Raw genomic sequence first — 20102 nt, 5'->3', positions numbered from 1 at the left:
TATAGAATCTTAAAAACATTCATTTGCTTTTCCTCTTGTAATTAATCATCATAATGCTATTTTAACTGAAAAGGTTACCTTTAATTTTACAACTTGATAACCAAAACTGGCTTCTAAAGGAACAGCTGCAACAACAGGTTTACCATTTGTTTCAAAAATGGGAGGATTATCATTCTCATCACCTACTTCAATCACCACTAATGCTTCATCATAAGCAAGATGATAAGAAATATCATCTGTTTTACCTATAAAATTAATATATAAACAGAAAACATTCCTTATTATAGCACAAAAACAACGTTAAAATAAAAAAATCCAACAACGACAAAAGCTATGTTGCTCCAGGCTTCGTCGCACACCCTTTTAGAAAAATTTTCTAGGATAAATCTAAATCTTTTATATATTAAAACAAATACTATGATACTAGCTCAAATTTAAAATTATGTGTGGCACCATCTGTTAGGAGATGTTATTTTTTAATTGCTTTTATATTATAAATTATTATAAAAAGAGGAAAAAGGCTTAATTTAGAGGAGAGACGAGTTTTTAAAAATATTGCAAATGCCAATAACGAGTAACGACCCCACCCCAGATATGACACATGACTCACCTCTCCATCTCTCGAGTTCCGTACTCCAAAATTTAATAGCATCAATGCCCCTTATATACAAATTATCGTGCCAAATTTCAATTTCTTAATCTTTATCCCATCCTGAGATATTAAACGAAATAGACGCCAATATACATATACGTGTTTACGGAATTTTTCCCAATTTTTTTTTTTTTTATAACATTTTGGGGTTCAGGGGTAACAGCCAGGTTTCAACGGGGTTATAATAGAGGGGAAAATTAAAACTTAATTATATACTCGCTTACAAATTACAAAGTTATAAGGTAAATAATACAGTTAGCTATTGTTATGAAGTTTAATTTAAGTTTCAAACTAAATATTATACATTATATATATATATACATGTGTGTAAAAGTGTTGTACTGCCAAGAAGTGTTTGCATTCACAAGAGCTTCGACTTATCAGTTCAGTGCAGTCATATAAGCCATCGAAATCCTTTCCATAAGTTTTAGTTCTAAGCGAGAATTAATTTAAATCATAAACCAATTTGATTCCGTTTCTCTTCTTTGAAAAATATCTAAAAATAGAAGAGAATTTCCAGTGAAATATTTCAATTTCTAGAAAGAATATACAAAACTTTTTTTTTCCAAATTATAATGCAATAAGACTTGCCTGATCCTAAAATACAATTATTGAAAGTTTCACTTTCTTTTTTAAAACATATAAAATGTAATCTTAAAATTAAACATTTTCTTTATATTATATCGTGTCATTCCCTTCTGTATTTGAAAGCTACCACGCCTATGAAACTAAAAGAAAAATTTACAAACGCAGCTGTCAGCAGTTTACAACATGGTTAAATTCACTCTCACTCCCTGAATACTGAAGCTTCTTTCGAATTCTATTCAGCTTCACCTCTCCAATAAAACTATAAAGAAATATATTTAAATTAATCGAAAATACATTATTTTTTGTTAATTACGTATATGAAAACAGAAAAAGAAAATACATTTTTTCAATTATTTTTCAGATAAACTTACGATATCGACTATTCTGTAGCCTTAGGTATAGAAAATGTAAGTAATCTTTCCTCACTTTCGACGTGTACTAATGTCTGGAGGCTTTATAGTGTATTATACTGTAGAATAACTGCATTCGAAAAATATAAGCATTAAATATTAAATTCTTAGTATTTTTATGTTATAATTTGCGTAATAATTGCGACCGATATAGCGTAAAAAGTTTTAATTGAGGCCTTATTGTTTTACTTTCCTTATTTACAATTTGGACGAGTGGAAAAACTAAGTTTTAAATTTTAAGTGGTCGAGTGGATAAAACCCCCGGACACTAGTCGTGGGTTCGTGCCTCACCAACAGTCTGCTCAGGTGGAGTTTTCCTATTTTCTTCGCGTGTCTAACACCTAGATAGGGGTCAGCTTCTTGGAGAAAGTTCTATCATGTGGTACCCCCTTGACAGATTGTCCTAGTGTTGTGTTGCCTTATCCCATCAAATCAAATCTTTCTAATATAACACTTATTTATCTTTATCATTTACATTTTACTATCAACTTTTAATAATCATTGTGCGGAAGTTTAGAATTTTTTCGAGTATNTAGTATCAATAAATTATGATTTCTTACTATTCAGAATATATGTAAATTCTCCTTCTCCTGCATCAAGTGTAAAAACAATGTCACCAGGTTGTCTATTTTCAGCAACTTCTAATGTATATACCGATTTTGCAAATTCAGGAATTGCATCATTTGTATCTATAACTGTCACCCATAACTTGGCAGTAGAAGATAAACTAGGAACACCTTGATCATAAGCTATAACTGACATATTGTAGAAAGGCTTCTTTTCATAATCCAGTTTTGCAAGAGTCCAAATAGTTCCATCTAGAAAATAATTATTTTAATAATCATTAATATATTTAAATCATTTATATCATAAAAGTAAAATTTTAATACCTTTACTGTCAATATAAAATTTATTTTCATGGCCATCTCCTAATTTATAAAAGACTTGTCCATTCAAGTTAGAATCTGAGTCATATGCTGTGATGCGTGTAACCTTAATATGTAAAAATTATTATTTTAATATAGGATTAATTTTTTAATCGTTATATGATTATTTTGAAAATTCATTACTTCTTGTCCAGGATCTAAATTTTCAAATACTTGTGCCAAATAAGGATCAGTAAAAAATCGTGGACTTTCATCATTGACATCCTGTACTTCTATGGTTACATTGATGGTAGAGTTTTGTGGAGGTTCACCGTAATCTAATGCCTGTTAATTGCATTTAATTTTAAGAAATAATTAAATTATTGCATTTAGATATTAAAAGTTAAATATATCTTTTAAATTAATAATTAAATTTGGCACATAAATTAAAAGAGAGGATTTATTTCTCAGAGAATCTAAGTATTATGAATTTTATTTTTGCCATTATATTAAATCAAAATAATTTAGTATTTTCTACTTTAATAATTATCTCAGTATGTAAACATAAAATTAACTAATGAATTTTAAAAAATTCATTTCTATTATATCAGTAATAGTGTACATTTGAAAATAATTATTCAAAAGTGTGATAAACTTCAAACAACTGCAAATTATGTATTAAACTAGTCCACATTAAATTGTTAAATATACATTGTATAGACAAAATTGTTCAAACACCTAAATGCAAAGTAACATTTTTATTTATTTCAAAATTTAGTGTCTTGTTGGACCACCTCATGTTGGTGCAACTCATCTAGACATGAATTCCTGAAGTTTCCCTTAAATTTTGGCTGAAATTTTTCACCATTCCTCCTTCATTTCCACTGCAAGATCTGACTGGGAGAAAGGGCATTGTGATTGAAATCAGATTTGGTATTCCAGCTTGTCCCAAAAGTATTCTATAAGAAGCAAATCTGGACTTTGAGTTGGCCAGTCCAACTTTTAAACTTCATTCTCATCAAACCAGTCATGTAAAAGCCATGAAGTATGGTATGGTGCATTATCACACAGAAACATCAACTGTTTGTTTCTCAATTCTGGTTTTTTTGGTGCTAACATGTGTTCCTAGAGATGTTCCTAGAGCTGTTTCTATCACACAAGAAAGAGCTTGTGTGATAGTAGTTGTGCATGATTTCAGAACACTTCTCACTAGGTTTTTTCAGTCATGGTTAGACTGTTTGTGAGGTCTTCAATGTACTGTACTTTTCTGCAAGTGGAAGATTGACAAAACTACATCTTTGACATCAGGTATCATTTATTTTGGAATGCTCATTCAACTGGCAATGTCAAATATTGTAAGATTGCTATTACTCATAAGATAGTCAACTACTGTTTCCTGCTGGAAGTTTGTTAGTTCTTTTTGACTCAACATTCCCACTTCAAACAAATTACTACAACTTCAACAGGTAACACATTTGCATATATGTATGCATAATCTTACAAAACCTGTGTAACTGATCAAATGTCCAAACAATTTTGTCTAAATAATGTACTAAATATGACTAGAATTTTTTTTAATTTAATATTTTAGTAAATTAAAATTTACAAGATAAAAAGTCCTATTTTCTCTCTAATAAAAAACACTTTTAATATAAACAAACATTCTTGATTATGATGGCTATAAAAATAGCCAAAAATATTCATTTATATTAACATTTTTTCAGTTAGTTAACTTTACAATTATTTTTTTTTACTATTAAACTCAACTATTCAAACTTGATCTTGAAATATTTTGAAACTTATTTTTTAAAACAAAAATAAATTCCAAAATGTTCTATAGAGCACAAAAATCAATTTAACTGTCTAACCATTTGCAGAATTCCATTCTCATTGTACAGACACTGCAAAATAATATAAAATATGTTTGGTAAAATGCTATTAAATATCTGTACTACATAAAATAAAAAGTTAAATTAGTGACACAAATTACGATAATTAATCTTTTCCATTATTATGTATGATATGAATTATATGTTTTGTTTCATCCATACAGTATTAACATATTTTTCTTGAATTTCAACAATAAATTTTACCAAAATAGTAGAATGTTTGAAAGTTTTCTTTATGTGAGTGAAATTTGATTCTTTATGAGCAAAACTATTTTTACAAATTAAATATAAAATAAAATGTACAACTGTTCAGGAAAACTATTTATTAATATAGTCAAATTTAAAATTTCTCTATTGATACCATTACTACAGATTATGTAACTGTCATTTGTCTTCAATGAATTAAAATAATTGAATGCAAGTTTGAATTCAAAAGTTAAATTATACAATTCATTAAAATTTATTGATTATTATTAAATGAGAAAAATCAGCATTGAATAATATATTCTTTAACTAGCTTGTCTAAAAATAATATCTTGTTTAAGCAAAAAGAATTTCTTGTTTTTAAATGACAGTACAAAATTGAAGCTGAAACAGAATTTTTAATGCTTGATTGTTTAACTAATGATATAATTATTAGAGAGGTTGTGGTGCAAGTTTTCATCGTTTTCATCTCTAAAACATGAACGTAGAACCAGTGGAGTAGTGTAGTGGGGCAGCAGGGAAGGCCCACCCCGGGCGGCACTTTTTAGGGGGCAGCAAAATTTCACAATAAATGATAATAATATCTTGTAAAAGTTTGAACTATTTCATTTCATATTTTCGTGGCACCTACAATTCAGACCAATTGAAATGAGCACGGAACAGTGTTACCGTCTGGACAGCCCGGGAATCGACTCACCATCCAGGTGAACTATTAATTTAATTTTACCCGGAGATACCATGCGCGACCTGTCAACCTTTTTTTTTTCACTTGTAGGATTCATTCATATTCATATACACCTCCAATCAGTAGCATTGCGTGGGTATCAGCCACCCGAGGCGGAGGAAAATTTTGCAGCGATTTTAAAAAGGTGGCAACACTAGCATGGAATTTTTCATTACTTATTCTGTGACAAAACTGAATTTTAGTCTTTTAAATTGAGATACCTAAATAAGGGGACGGAGAAATTTTCCTTTGCCCCGGGCAGCTGACACCCACGCTACGCCACTGCATAGAACGCTGAGTGCTGTCATCTTGTAAGACTAGAAGTTTGACAATGGCATTTGGAACATCATTGGAATCATGCTCGATGTTCCAAATGCCATTGTCAAACTTCTAGTCTTACAAGATGGCAGCACTCAATGTGAACGTTCAATGTTCACGTTTTAGAGATGAAAACTTAGGCTGCAACCTCTCTATTACTTATGTATCAGATAATCAAAAGATTTATAATACAAATATCTAATTAAAAGCTCCTAATCTTGACCATTGACATTCTCAAAACTAAAAGTAACTTATTATGTGTCTATAAATGATCCTATAATACTTAGCCAAATTTGTCAAAATATGTATAAGTTATGTGTATTTTTCTGCAATATTTTGAAATCTGTATACTAAAATATCAATCAATATGAAATGTTCACATTATCATTTCAGAATATGAAGTATCGACTCAAAACAATTCATATTAAATATCAGTTGGCAATATTTCAAATTATGTCAACTGATATTTAGTACAAATGGCTTTAAATGGATATTTCAGATCATGAAATCACACGAACATTTCTTATCAATTGATTTCGTTTGACTCTCAAGTGACACCTATTAACGTTAATTGATACAAACTGTTCATCTATTTCATATGATAATAAATGTCATAATTTAACATTCATTCATTAAATGATTATAATTGTGCTATTTCAAATGATATCAAATGACTTTTTACTAGGATAGGCTAATTTTCAATTAATCTGTAAAATTTATCTAATTAGCTAGCAGTTTATAAAATTGATAATGAGATTATAGTAAGATTAATTTAATCAAGTACAGTACATGTTAATATTATTGTAGAATTGCAATTCACAATATTTAGTAGAAGAATAAAAATTCTTGAGAAATCAATACTTTAACGTAAGAAAGTAAGGTTGTTAATTAAATTTTACCAAATAAAGTCACTTCAAATTTTGCTTTATTTTATATTAGATTTCAAATTTTATGAATTATATCAGTTTTACATCTATGATCTTATAATTTTCAGGAATTTAATTAGCATTTTTATAACTTAGTTGAATTTATATTATATATAAATATCTATATGAAGTTTATTTTACTTACCATAACAGTGAAGCGATAAATAGGTTTACTCTCACGATCAATTATTCCTCTTGCAAACAATTCTCCTGTCTGAACATCAACAGAAAATGGAAAATCTGACACAAAAAAATTCTTGATGAACATTTTGAAATATATTTTAAAAATTTATGTCCTTTAATAAAGCCTAATTTAGAAAACTAAAATATAAAATAAGTATACCTTTATCAATGGTTTTAACTATTGTATAGTCAACTAATCCATTTTTGCCTGTATCTTGATCAACCGCATGCAGAACACCAAGTTGAAGACGTTTACCAGTATAATTTCCTTCTTTGACAGTAAAAGTATATTCCGATTTCACAAAAGTTGGATGATGATCATTTACATCAACAATGGTTATGTTTACTTTAGTGAAAGATGCTAAACCATGCCCATCTACTGCAGTAATATTTAAAAGTATTGCAGAACTTGGTTTTAGTTTGCTGACAACATACAGTTCACCTAAAGATACACAATTGTTATTTTGAAAAAACATTTACTAAATAAACTAAGAGCATCATTTAAAAATTTGCAAATTTCTGAACAACATGCATTTATAATTAATTCCTTCCAGCCATTTTGTGTTTAATTAAGTGTCTTTTGAAATTTGTACAACACAACATCCACAGATAAAGCTTCAAATTGTATAAAATTCACATAAAAATATCTCCCAAGACTAATTCATTGCACTTTCATACTCGTTTATTAACCAGATTCAATAGAAATTTTTATCGGTTAATCACAAGCAAATAGAAAATTTTCTTACAATTAAACCGAAATATGTAATGCATATTTTCTTCTCTTAAAAATAATACAAATTAATAGATTTCATTTAATAAATTATTAATATTTTTTATAATTTTAAAAATGTTTTTATGTTAGATTAGATCATTCTCTTACAAATCTCTTAAGTACAGAATAGAACAGTGTTTCCCAACCTTTTTTGTGCTATGCCCCCTAAGCCTTTCTAAAATTCTTATGCCCCCTAGCATATACAGCAGCTATATGGTTAACTTAAACTCTGGACGAGTCCATTTTCAAATTGCCCCACTTAACAATCCAATTGGCCCCATGTTGGCAAACACTGGTGTAGAATGTTGATAATGCATGATAATGTGAAAAATGTATCTGTAATCTCTATGTATAATTTAGTCTCTATGGGGTGACACCACAATGAGATTTTGCACCACCTCAAAATCTTCCTAGGGCAGCCTCTGGTTCAGCCCGTGAAAAAAGTTTTCTTTCCAATTTGGCCCTGGGCAAACACTATTGGCCACCCCTGGGCTAGTACATGGTATACAACATTAAAAAATCAGGTTAGAGTTTTTAATTCCTTTGTGGCATGAGGCAGTGGTGGCAAAAATTTTGTAGACAAAGGAAATAAAAAAATGAAATATAATTTATTTATACATATTCATTTGAAATTGAAATACAATAGAATTGTGTATTTATAACAAAGAGAAATGAACAACTTAAATATTTAATCACTAAAATTTTAGACTGCCATGATCAGAAATAGATCCTGACCATGGCAACCTAAAATGATAAGTATTAGAGAAAAACTGAGTAAATATACTATAAATGAACCCTAAGGCAATTCAGGATACTATAAAGCTGTGAACATGACCTCATGAGAATATCTGCAGCTGCCAAAATCTACATGTTTGATTTTAAATCAGTTTTGGAAAGAGATGTTACCCTATCTACATTTTGATAATATGTAAATAACTAGCAGAAAATACACTAGGTATCTCCATAAATGTGGATAATAAACACTTAATGTGATACTTGTGATAAACACTTAACTGAAGAATAAAAAGCTTTCAAAACAACAAGTTTTTAGATGCATGAACGTAACTTATGCTACCACTATGTGTCTGAATACAAATCATAAATGATATGACAATGCTACCAACCTTTTATTTTTTACAATATTTCATGACTGGCTTTTCTCCAATCTTCCCTAATAATTAAACTATTGCCTTGAACAGATAGATGCAAAATGTTTTTAATAAAAAAAAAAGTATTTTCTGATTGCTTGATTAATCATACAAGGTACAGTACCAGCATATTAAGGATATATGGTTGGTAACATTTTCATCCTATACAAACTGGATAAATACTTTCTAAAAAGTAAAAATTCTACAGAACATTTTAGAAAACCAGTTAGAATTAATTTCTGAATAAATTTAACTTATATTCAACAAATAATAATACTAATAGAAAAATTAATTTAAATCCTAATATTCAAATTGATATCTTCAACAATGATTTACTACAAACAATACAATACAATCTTTAATGCCAATGCTGTTAACATTAGCATTAAATAACATTCATTTTTTTAAAATAAAATAATAAGATTACAATTTACTTTGAACATAACATTAAAACGATTTATTAATTTAATATTCCCATTATAAAAATATATGAATCTGACTTTAATAATAAAAGTATTTAAATAAAATTGTAAATTATTACCAGTTTGTCGGTCTACTCGAACTTCTCCTTTATCACCAGAAGTGATAAAATATTCAACTTTACTATTAGGTCCTTTACCATCAGCATCTAGTGCTCTCACTTCTGCTATTTTTGAACCTGGACGAGCTGTTTCTGGTAATAATATACGAAGAGGACCGTGTTGGAAAACTGGAACATTATCATTTTCGTCTTCTATATTTATAGTAAGTTGAGTCGATGAACTGAGATTTCCCAAATCAGTAGCTGTAACCTAATTTAAAAATACCAATAGTAAAATTATGAATATCATCCATAGAATACATTAAAACTTTTGTATAATATAAAACTAATACCTTTAGATTATAAACTTCTTGACGTTCTCTATCTAAAACTCCAAGGGGATCTGAACTAGTATAAACCACAATACCATTCTCCAGAATAGAAAATAAATCACTTCCTTTTCCACTTAAAGAATAACGAATAATAGAATTATTTCCACTATCTTTATCAATTGCTTGTATTGCTGGATCCTGCAAATTAGAGAATCTTATTATAAAACTCTGACAAAAAATTTGATTCATTATATATAAATATTTTAAAAACTTACAATAACAACTGCGGTTCCTGGTGGAGAATTTTCTTTAATTTTTCCTTCATATGAGTGTTTAAATGTTGGTATTTCATCATTGACGTCCAAAACATCAACAGTAACTTCACAAACACTCTGAAATTAATAAAAAATGAAGCAATTTACATATTTTTTCATTAATAAATTATAAGTGTATTTTATTTTTAAAAAATGAGTTTATAAATTTTATTTAACAACTTCATATAAAAGCTTCACATTATTTGCATGCCTGCCATATTTCAATGTAATATACTGTATTAATGCTTATTTAATAATTAAAAACCATCACTTTTAGTAATTGAATGAACTGGTTTTTCAAGGAATTACTAAAACTTAAATATAAATTCTTGAAACAATAAAGAAATTGTATTTAAAGTATATAATAACTAAGATATAAAAATAAATTTACCACTTTAGTAGATGGTTTTCGTTCTTGCAACATAACAGTGAAAGTATATTGGCTTCGTTTTTCTCTATCTAATCCAACTTTTGTGAAAATATAACCATCCTAAATTAAATAATTAAGTGGAACATTATAATATTGTACATTAATTAAATTAAAATTATTAAAAGAGAAACTGTAAAGAAACATTATATATATATATATATTTGTTAAATTACCTTTGTAATATTAAAGAGTCTCCTTAAATCAACATTAACTATGCTATACTTTGTCTGACTAAAAAGTCTCTGCATTCTTGCTTGTAATTCGACTTGTCCTACTTTAGCACCAACAATATTCTCAAGCACAGAAAATCTGTACTGTAGTTGATGGAAACGTGGATCTCTTTCTTCAGCTTCTTGCACAAAAATATTTAATTGTGTCTAAAATATATATCATAAATTATATACTATGCTATTAATAACTAATTTATTATTTTTACAACAAAATATCAGTACCTCACTTGTCCATAGTCCATCAAAAGCTTCCACTGTTATAGCATACTCTCTACTTTCTGATATATCTAATTGTCGAGTAACATTCACTAATCCAGATTTAGGATCAATACTGAATGGAACTAATGAAAAAAATATTTTAAATAATAATAATATTTTTATTAAAATTAAAATTAAATTATAATATACCATTTCCAGTATCAGGTGCAAATGAATATTTCATATCTGTGTTGTAATCAGCATCTGCATCTTTAGCAACCATTGTTGTTATAATTGCTCCAACAGGTACATTTTCAGAAATAAATTTATAATATATTTCTTTGTCAAAAACTGGAGGACTATCATTAATATCATGTATAACAACAGCTACCTAGAAATTATTAAGAAAGAATTTACTGTATTATAACTGTTTTTCTAATTAAAACTATAGAAAATCTTATTTTCAAAAATATTTATTTACTGTTGTTGTCCCAGTTAGAGGTGGTATTCCTCTATCCTTAGCAGCAATTAATACTAAACGAAGTGCTGTATCAGTAACACCAAACTGCTCTCTATCCAATTCTTTAATAACTGTTAAAACTGCCTAAAATATTACATAATTTTCATAAATATATTAGTATAAAATACGTAGTTATAATTTATGCCATTGTATACATATACATATATATATATATAGCTTACTCCTTTCTCATATGGTTCTAATTTAAATAATTTTTCACTATTTCCTTCTTCAATGAAAATGTCCATTTCACTGTTTAATCCTTCATCTTTATCAACTACAGGAAGATACATTTTTGTACCAATACTTGCTGTTCCTGTAAGAAAATTTAAATCATATTTGTCATTTAATTTTAAAAAAATAAATGGAAAATAATTTATAATAATTTGTTATAAATTTAGTTTTTAAGAGAACTAGATATTGAATTTATTAATTAATTTAACATATTAATTCAACATATAGTTCTCTTAAAACTAAATTTTGATTAAAAATATAAAAATTACATGAGCAAAAATTTATTTAAAATATTTATTTATAAGAGATCAGAGTGATAAGTTCTTGCCCTGGCCTACTCAGTAGTATATTTGGCAGAAGCAGATGAAGCAGCATGATAAAGGTATTATCAAAGATTTAATCTATTGAAAATGAAAAAAGTTGTATTGTTTTTGTGCAGGAAAAATTGCAAAGACAGAATGGTAGAAAGCAATGTCCAATTTAACAAAACAGAACTGGCATACACCACTCAGAAAACAGTGACTGAAAACTGAAGTTTAAATAGGTCCAACATTCATCCTATTTCACTGACTTAGCTTCCCCATTTGATAAAACATCTGTAAAGAAGACAAGCAACTATGAAGGAATAGTTTTAGGTCCAAAGTTCCAAATATTTTCAGTGGGGTAAAAACTTTGGAATGTCACCATAGGAAATGCATTTGAGACCAAAGGGGAATTATATAAAATAATATAGTGATCATTCATATACAGTGTTTGCTTCTGTGTTAAGCCAAGAATTTACCAGCATGTCTATGAAATATTTATAAATAATAATAATTTAATATTTTTCAAGAATTTTGTAATTTTTAGAATATATACATGTGCATGTGTATAAAATTAAGATAATTACCTTCTGTGACATTTAATAAATAAGTTTCATTTGAAAAAGTTGGAGTCCAATCATTTTCATCTAGTATATTAATCTGAACATCTGCAAAGCCCTGAAAAATTTTTAAAAATTGAAATTTTAGAATTCTAATAGATAATAATTTTAAATTTAAAGTTTCAAATAGACTGAATAATTAGTTACGGTATTATTGGCAGAATCTATAGCTAATACTCTCAGCATAAATTTTGGAATGGTTTCTCGATCAGGAGGAACTTTAACTGATAAAACACCAGTACTACCTTCAATACGAAAATCTTGTCCTCCATTTCCTATATTACAAATTATTCTTAATCAATATCATATGAAATTTTATCATTTTTAAATATTTATTGACAATATTACCATCTACAATAAAGTATCGAAGCCTTTTATCTAATTCATCCCTATCAGTTGCAGTTAACTGTGCAACAACATGGCCAGCTTGAGAATTCTAAACAAGTATAAAATATTTAATATTTAGTAATTGTTTAAAACACATAACAAAAAAAAAAGTATATAATGAGAATTTTTATATAATTTTTTCAAATTTATAAAAAACCCACCTCTTTTAAATCAATAACAAATAGACTTTTTTCAAAAACTGGACTGTTATCATTGACATCTTCTACATAAATTCTAACATAAGTACTTCCACTACAACGTTGATTACTCGCTGTTATCTTTAAATATTTCATGAAATGTAATTTACAGTTTAATTCTACAATAACAAAAAACAAATTAAACTCACTGCTAGAGTATACATTCCGTGTAATGTTGGATTCATTGTATCTCTATCTAATGGTTTCTTAACACGTAATGAAACATTATTTGATCTAATATCCACAAAAAAGTTATCATTTGAGTTATCTTCAGTTATTTGGTATGATAACTGAAATATATAAAGTAAAGAAAGTATTTTATTTAAAATGAAAACTAAAAATAAAAAATTTTTGATTTTATGCAACTTACTTTATCAAATATTGCCATATCTTCAACTAATAAAGTAGGCAAAACAACCATATCTGGTGGTGCTGTTTCTTTAATTGAAGTAAAGTATTCTGAGAATGGAAATTTCGGACATCTCAAGCTTTCTGGTTTTATCTTGACAACAACCTAAATTATTCAAAGAAAATAACTTGAGTAAAAATATGTATTATTTAAAATAACTTACATAACATACTTAATTATGTTTATTAATGGTCCTAAAAATTATGATTAATTTACTTATAAATTTCTATATGTTAAATTTTTAATAAACTAAAAACTTATATTATAAAATCTAATATGTAAGTATATAATAATGAAAATATATAATCTGTAATTTAAGAAAAATATATACTTTAATACAGTATATAAATAAATAATACCATGATTTTGTGCAAACCTGCATCCTGCCCCGCAAAAAATTACAAGAACAAAAAAGACAAAACCTTTGTATAATTTAATTGTATTTCATTCAATTTGAACAACACAACAGGAAAGACTTAATATTTTAATTCTGTAACACATCAATATTTTTAGAATTTGTAACTAGTCAATGATTTTAATATTTGTTTGAACTGTTAATGTTCTTTAGTTTTAACTCATGATTGTAATTTAAAATACAATCTCTCTACACACCGGTGTTTAAATAAAATAAAATAAATATAGAATTCGGAAGAGATTCATATCGAATGTTTATTTGAATATTAAAGGCCCATTCCTTATAGCCTGAAGAAGTGCCCAGGAGGGGCGACGAAAACGTTCACAATTCTGCAATTCTAAAAATAGAAGCACTCCGGTTAAAGGTTTGAAGAGTTATTTATTTTATTGTAATTTAAAATCTGAATATAACTTGCTTCATCATATAAACCACAACCCTTTTCAAATTATCTTTCAAGCAAAGATAAAGATAAATTATGGTATATACAGAGTGTCCATAAAGTCCATGTGGAATTTAAAAAATTTATAACTTTAGTATTTGTGATAGAGAAATTATGTAGAATGTATTTAAAATAAGAAAATCTACATTTTTTTATTGTTTTATTGTATTTTATTCAATTGTCAAAAAAGAATGGTCCTATGATTTGATTTTTTCCCAAAGCACACCACGCATTAATTTTAAGAGAGTCTCTTTCATGTTCAACAGTTTCATTTGGGTTATTAGTTTCCCAAATTTGGCAATTATGACCTTGCCACTAATGTGAAATGTTGCTTCATCAATGAACTTTAAACTACTCACAAATGCATCATCATTGCCAAGTTTTTCATTGAACTGATGGAAGAAAGTTAGCCATAAATGATAGTCCTCTTCTAACAATTTTTGATACAATTGAAGAATTACTAAATAATTTTACTTAAAACTGGGTACATTAAGCTTTCTAATATACTTTTTACAGATTTTTTCTATCACAAATACTAATAAAGTTATAAATTTTTAAAATTCCACACAGACTTTATGAACACTGTATAATGCCCAATATATGCATATCAAAAAATATCTAATACTACATATTTGACTTTCCAGACAAAACATTATATATTTATAAATGAGAAGCAAATGAACACAAATTATTTCAGATCATGATAAATGTATAATTAGTTGTACCAAGAGGCAAATTGAAATCAGTACTGTAATTGAAATTTATTAATTAAAAAGGTATTTAATGAATAAATTTTGTTCTTTGTTCATATAATATAACAGAAATAGCAAGAAATATATAAAATAAAATTCACTTTGAAGCAGCATGATAAAGGTATTATCAAAGATTTAATCTATTGAAAATGAAAAAAGTTGTATTGTTTTTGTGCAGGAANGTACCCGTGTCTCTTCTTTTTCTTCAGAGTCCACTCACATCGATGAAAATGAACTACCGTGATCTTCCTTCCTTCCCGTGATGTCTCGCTCTCGTTGTCCTCGAATCGCTCCCTTCTCCTTCGTTACGGCGACCAGGATCTCCTCGCACTGTCCGTCCTCTCCCAACGCTAGCTCCAAAGTCCCCATCACCCCTTCTCTCCTTGCCTCGGGGCCTACTTCCACACCCTTGTTTTTCGTTGTAGTTCTCGGAAATGTTTTACCACCAGCAGGGAAACAGGACCGTTAGAAAGTTCGAGAAAGTGTTAGACAAAAGATCGAGGAAACTTAATCATAGGCTTAATACAAAATACAAATATAAAAAAAAAAAACAACTGGTGTATCACCACATTAATGAAATGTCAATATTAGTATACAAAACAAAAATAAATCAATGATTATATAACTATTGCTTTTTAATACCAAGTTTAATGGTGTTTAATACTTTGTGCTAAGGATGCATATGTTGCAACCAATATTTATTCTATTGTAAGGACGAGGATGTCACACTTACTTGGATCCTTGAGGTATCATTTATGTATTTTATACAGCAGCTTGACTGTGCGATTAGTACATAAACTATTATTTTTGAATCAGTTCAAATGAATCTGATAGTTCTGACAGTATCAAAATTTTGATAAAACTGTGATGCTGATAATATTTCTCAATATAATAAATTGGAGAACATTCAAAAGATTGAAATAAGCAGGGAATCTTAGGTAAATTTAAAATATATTAAGCAATTTTATATGATTGAAATGCTTACTGAAGTCATTAGGTGTAGAATAATAATCAGTGCCAATGAGATCTATGCGTATTCACCTAGATCTGATTGGTGCTGTATGCACTAAACTGAATAAAAAATTTGATCACATACTTTTAATATGTATTCATATTGCCTAAAATCAGACAAAATACTTTTGAAACTAACTGTAATAGAATAAGAGTTTTAATTAGAGCTGAAAAATTAATGGTTATAATAAATATTTATTTGTTGTATGTTTAATGAAATACTTAATGGCTGAAATTATCATTGCTAATTAGTAATTAGGAAGTAAGTTAACTAGATTAGTATCAATAAATTATGATTTCTTACTATTCAGAATATATGTAAATTCTCCTTCTCCTGCATCAAGTGTAAAAACAATGTCACCAGGTTGTCTATTTTCAGCAACTTCTAATGTATATACCGATTTTGCAAATTCAGGAATTGCATCATTTGTATCTATAACTGTCACCCATAACTTGGCAGTAGAAGATAAACTAGGAACACCTTGATCATAAGCTATAACTGACATATTGTAGAAAGGCTTCTTTTCATAATCCAGTTTCGCAAGAGTCCAAATAGTTCCATCTAGAAAATAATTATTTTAATAATCATTAATATATTTAAATCATTTATATCATAAAAGTAAAATTTTAATACCTTTACTGTCAATATAAAATTTATTTTCATGGCCATCTCCTAATTTATAAAAGACTTGTCCATTCAAGTTAGAATCCGAGTCATATGCTGTGATGCGTGTAACCTTAATATGTAAAAATTATTATTTTAATATAGGATTAATTTTTTAATCGTTATATGATTATTTTGAAAATTCATTACTTCTTGTCCAGGATCTAAATTTTCAAATACTTGTGCCAAATAAGGATCAGTAAAAAATCGTGGACTTTCATCATTGACATCCTGTACTTCTATGGTTACATTGATGGTAGAGTTTTGTGGAGGTTCACCGTAATCTAATGCCTGTTAATTGCATTTAATTTTAAGAAATAATTAAATTATTGCATTTAGATATTAAAAGTTAAATATATCTTTTAAATTAATAATTAAATTTGGCACATAAATTAAAAGAGAGGATTTATTTCTCAGAGAATCTAAGTATTATGAATTTTATTTTTGCCATTATATTAAATCAAAATAATTTAGTATTTTCTACTTTAATAATTATCTCAGTATGTAAACATAAAATTAACTAATGAATTTTAAAAAATTCATTTCTATTATATCAGTAATAGTGTACATTTGAAAATAATTATTCAAAAGTGTGATAAACTTCAAACAACTGCAAATTATGTATTAAACTAGTCCACATTAAATTGTTAAATATACATTGTATAGACAAAATTGTTCAAACACCTAAATGCAAAGTAACATTTTTATTTATTTCAAAATTTAGTGTCTTGTTGGACCACCTCATGTTGGTGCAACTCATCTAGACATGAATTCCTGAAGTTTCCCTTAAATTTTGGCTGAAATTTTTCACCATTCCTCCTTCATTTCCACTGCAAGATCTGACTGGGAGAAAGGGCATTGTGATTGAAATCAGATTTGGTATTCCAGCTTGTCCCAAAAGTATTCTATAAGAAGCAAATCTGGACTTTGAGTTGGCCAGTCCAACTTTTAAACTTCATTCTCATCAAACCAGTCATGTAAAAGCCATGAAGTATGGTATGGTGCATTATCACACAGAAACATCAACTGTTTGTTTCTCAATTCTGGTTTTTTTGGTGCTAACATGTGTTCCTAGAGATGTTCCTAGAGCTGTTTCTATCACACAAGAAAGAGCTTGTGTGATAGTAGTTGTGCATGATTTCAGAACACTTCTCACTAGGTTTTTTCAGTCATGGTTAGACTGTTTGTGAGGTCTTCAATGTACTGTACTTTTCTGCAAGTGGAAGATTGACAAAACTACATCTTTGACATCAGGTATCATTTATTTTGGAATGCTCATTCAACTGGCAATGTCAAATATTGTAAGATTGCTATTACTCATAAGATAGTCAACTACTGTTTCCTGCTGGAAGTTTGTTAGTTCTTTTTGACTCAACATTCCCACTTCAAACAAATTACTACAACTTCAACAGGTAACACATTTGCATATATGTATGCATAATCTTACAAAACCTGTGTAACTGATCAAATGTCCAAACAATTTTGTCTAAATAATGTACTAAATATGACTAGAATTTTTTTTAATTTAATATTTTAGTAAATTAAAATTTACAAGATAAAAAGTCCTATTTTCTCTCTAATAAAAAACACTTTTAATATAAACAAACATTCTTGATTATGATGGCTATAAAAATAGCCAAAAATATTCATTTATATTAACATTTTTTCAGTTAGTTAACTTTACAATTATTTTTTTTTACTATTAAACTCAACTATTCAAACTTGATCTTGAAATATTTTGAAACTTATTTTTTAAAACAAAAATAAATTCCAAAATGTTCTATAGAGCACAAAAATCAATTTAACTGTCTAACCATTTGCAGAATTCCATTCTCATTGTACAGACACTGCAAAATAATATAAAATATGTTTGGTAAAATGCTATTAAATATCTGTACTACATAAAATAAAAAGTTAAATTAGTGACACAAATTACGATAATTAATCTTTTCCATTATTATGTATGATATGAATTATATGTTTTGTTTCATCCATACAGTATTAACATATTTTTCTTGAATTTCAACAATAAATTTTACCAAAATAGTAGAATGTTTGAAAGTTTTCTTTATGTGAGTGAAATTTGATTCTTTATGAGCAAAACTATTTTTACAAATTAAATATAAAATAAAATGTACAACTGTTCAGGAAAACTATTTATTAATATAGTCAAATTTAAAATTTCTCTATTGATACCATTACTACAGATTATGTAACTGTCATTTGTCTTCAATGAATTAAAATAATTGAATGCAAGTTTGAATTCAAAAGTTAAATTATACAATTCATTAAAATTTATTGATTATTATTAAATGAGAAAAATCAGCATTGAATAATATATTCTTTAACTAGCTTGTCTAAAAATAATATCTTGTTTAAGCAAAAAGAATTTCTTGTTTTTAAATGACAGTACAAAATTGAAGCTGAAACAGAATTTTTAATGCTTGATTGTTTAACTAATGATATAATTATTAGAGAGGTTGTGGTGCAAGTTTTCATCGTTTTCATCTCTAAAACATGAACGTAGAACCAGTGGAGTAGTGTAGTGGGGCAGCAGGGAAGGCCCACCCCGGGCGGCACTTTTTAGGGGGCAGCAAAATTTCACAATAAATGATAATAATATCTTGTAAAAGTTTGAACTATTTCATTTCATATTTTCGTGGCACCTACAATTCAGACCAATTGAAATGAGCACGGAACAGTGTTACCGTCTGGACAGCCCGGGAATCGACTCACCATCCAGGTGAACTATTAATTTAATTTTACCCGGAGATACCATGCGCGACCTGTCAACCTTTTTTTTTTCACTTGTAGGATTCATTCATATTCATATACACCTCCAATCAGTAGCATAGCGTGGGTATCAGCCACCCGAGGCGGAGGAAAATTTTGCAGCGATTTTAAAAAGGTGGCAACACTAGCATGGAATTTTTCATTACTTATTCTGTGACAAAACTGAATTTTAGTCTTTTAAATTGAGATACCTAAATAAGGGGACGGAGAAATTTTCCTTTGCCCCGGGCAGCTGACACCCACGCTACGCCACTGCATAGAACGCTGAGTGCTGTCATCTTGTAAGACTAGAAGTTTGACAATGGCATTTGGAACATCATTGGAATCATGCTCGATGTTCCAAATGCCATTGTCAAACTTCTAGTCTTACAAGATGGCAGCACTCAATGTGAACGTTCAATGTTCACGTTTTAGAGATGAAAACTTAGGCTGCAACCTCTCTATTACTTATGTATCAGATAATCAAAAGATTTATAATACAAATATCTAATTAAAAGCTCCTAATCTTGACCATTGACATTCTCAAAACTAAAAGTAACTTATTATGTGTCTATAAATGATCCTATAATACTTAGCCAAATTTGTCAAAATATGTATAAGTTATGTGTATTTTTCTGCAATATTTTGAAATCTGTATACTAAAATATCAATCAAT

At 28.1% G+C, this 20102-nt stretch overlaps 1 protein-coding gene across 1 annotated transcript in view; it reads right to left on the bottom strand.

Moving 5' to 3' along the window:
• Positions 1-78: 78 nt before the first annotated feature.
• The window catches only part of LOC111612416 (protocadherin Fat 4-like), a gene marked incomplete at its 3' end in the record, with an annotated part of 81683 nt that continues 61659 nt past the window's right edge, over positions 79-20102 (bottom strand). The window contains exons 49-73 of the mRNA XM_023353622.1: positions 16805-16945; positions 16625-16727; positions 16295-16552; positions 16076-16128; positions 13335-13478; positions 13114-13254; positions 12968-13045; positions 12729-12816; positions 12528-12655; positions 12348-12438; positions 11407-11540; positions 11186-11308; positions 10915-11095; positions 10729-10847; positions 10450-10653; positions 10238-10336; positions 9808-9924; positions 9554-9730; positions 9222-9471; positions 6921-7202; positions 6723-6817; positions 2721-2861; positions 2574-2643; positions 2211-2468; positions 79-245 (exon numbers count right to left, since the gene is read on the bottom strand). Of these exons, the coding sequence (XP_023209390.1) occupies positions 79-245; positions 2211-2468; positions 2574-2643; positions 2721-2861; positions 6723-6817; positions 6921-7202; positions 9222-9471; positions 9554-9730; positions 9808-9924; positions 10238-10336; positions 10450-10653; positions 10729-10847; positions 10915-11095; positions 11186-11308; positions 11407-11540; positions 12348-12438; positions 12528-12655; positions 12729-12816; positions 12968-13045; positions 13114-13254; positions 13335-13478; positions 16076-16128; positions 16295-16552; positions 16625-16727; positions 16805-16945 (3642 nt within the window). The remainder of the gene's footprint in view (positions 246-2210; positions 2469-2573; positions 2644-2720; positions 2862-6722; positions 6818-6920; positions 7203-9221; positions 9472-9553; positions 9731-9807; positions 9925-10237; positions 10337-10449; positions 10654-10728; positions 10848-10914; positions 11096-11185; positions 11309-11406; positions 11541-12347; positions 12439-12527; positions 12656-12728; positions 12817-12967; positions 13046-13113; positions 13255-13334; positions 13479-16075; positions 16129-16294; positions 16553-16624; positions 16728-16804; positions 16946-20102) is intronic.

The sequence above is a fragment of the Centruroides sculpturatus genome, unplaced genomic scaffold (assembly GCF_000671375.1).
Source record: "Centruroides sculpturatus isolate CEXI.00-Female unplaced genomic scaffold, Cexi_2.0 scaffold1672, whole genome shotgun sequence".
Lineage (NCBI taxonomy): Eukaryota > Metazoa > Arthropoda > Arachnida > Scorpiones > Buthidae > Centruroides > Centruroides sculpturatus.
Note: the sequence above shows the minus strand (reverse complement) of the source record. Positions and strands in the feature narration are given on the sequence as shown.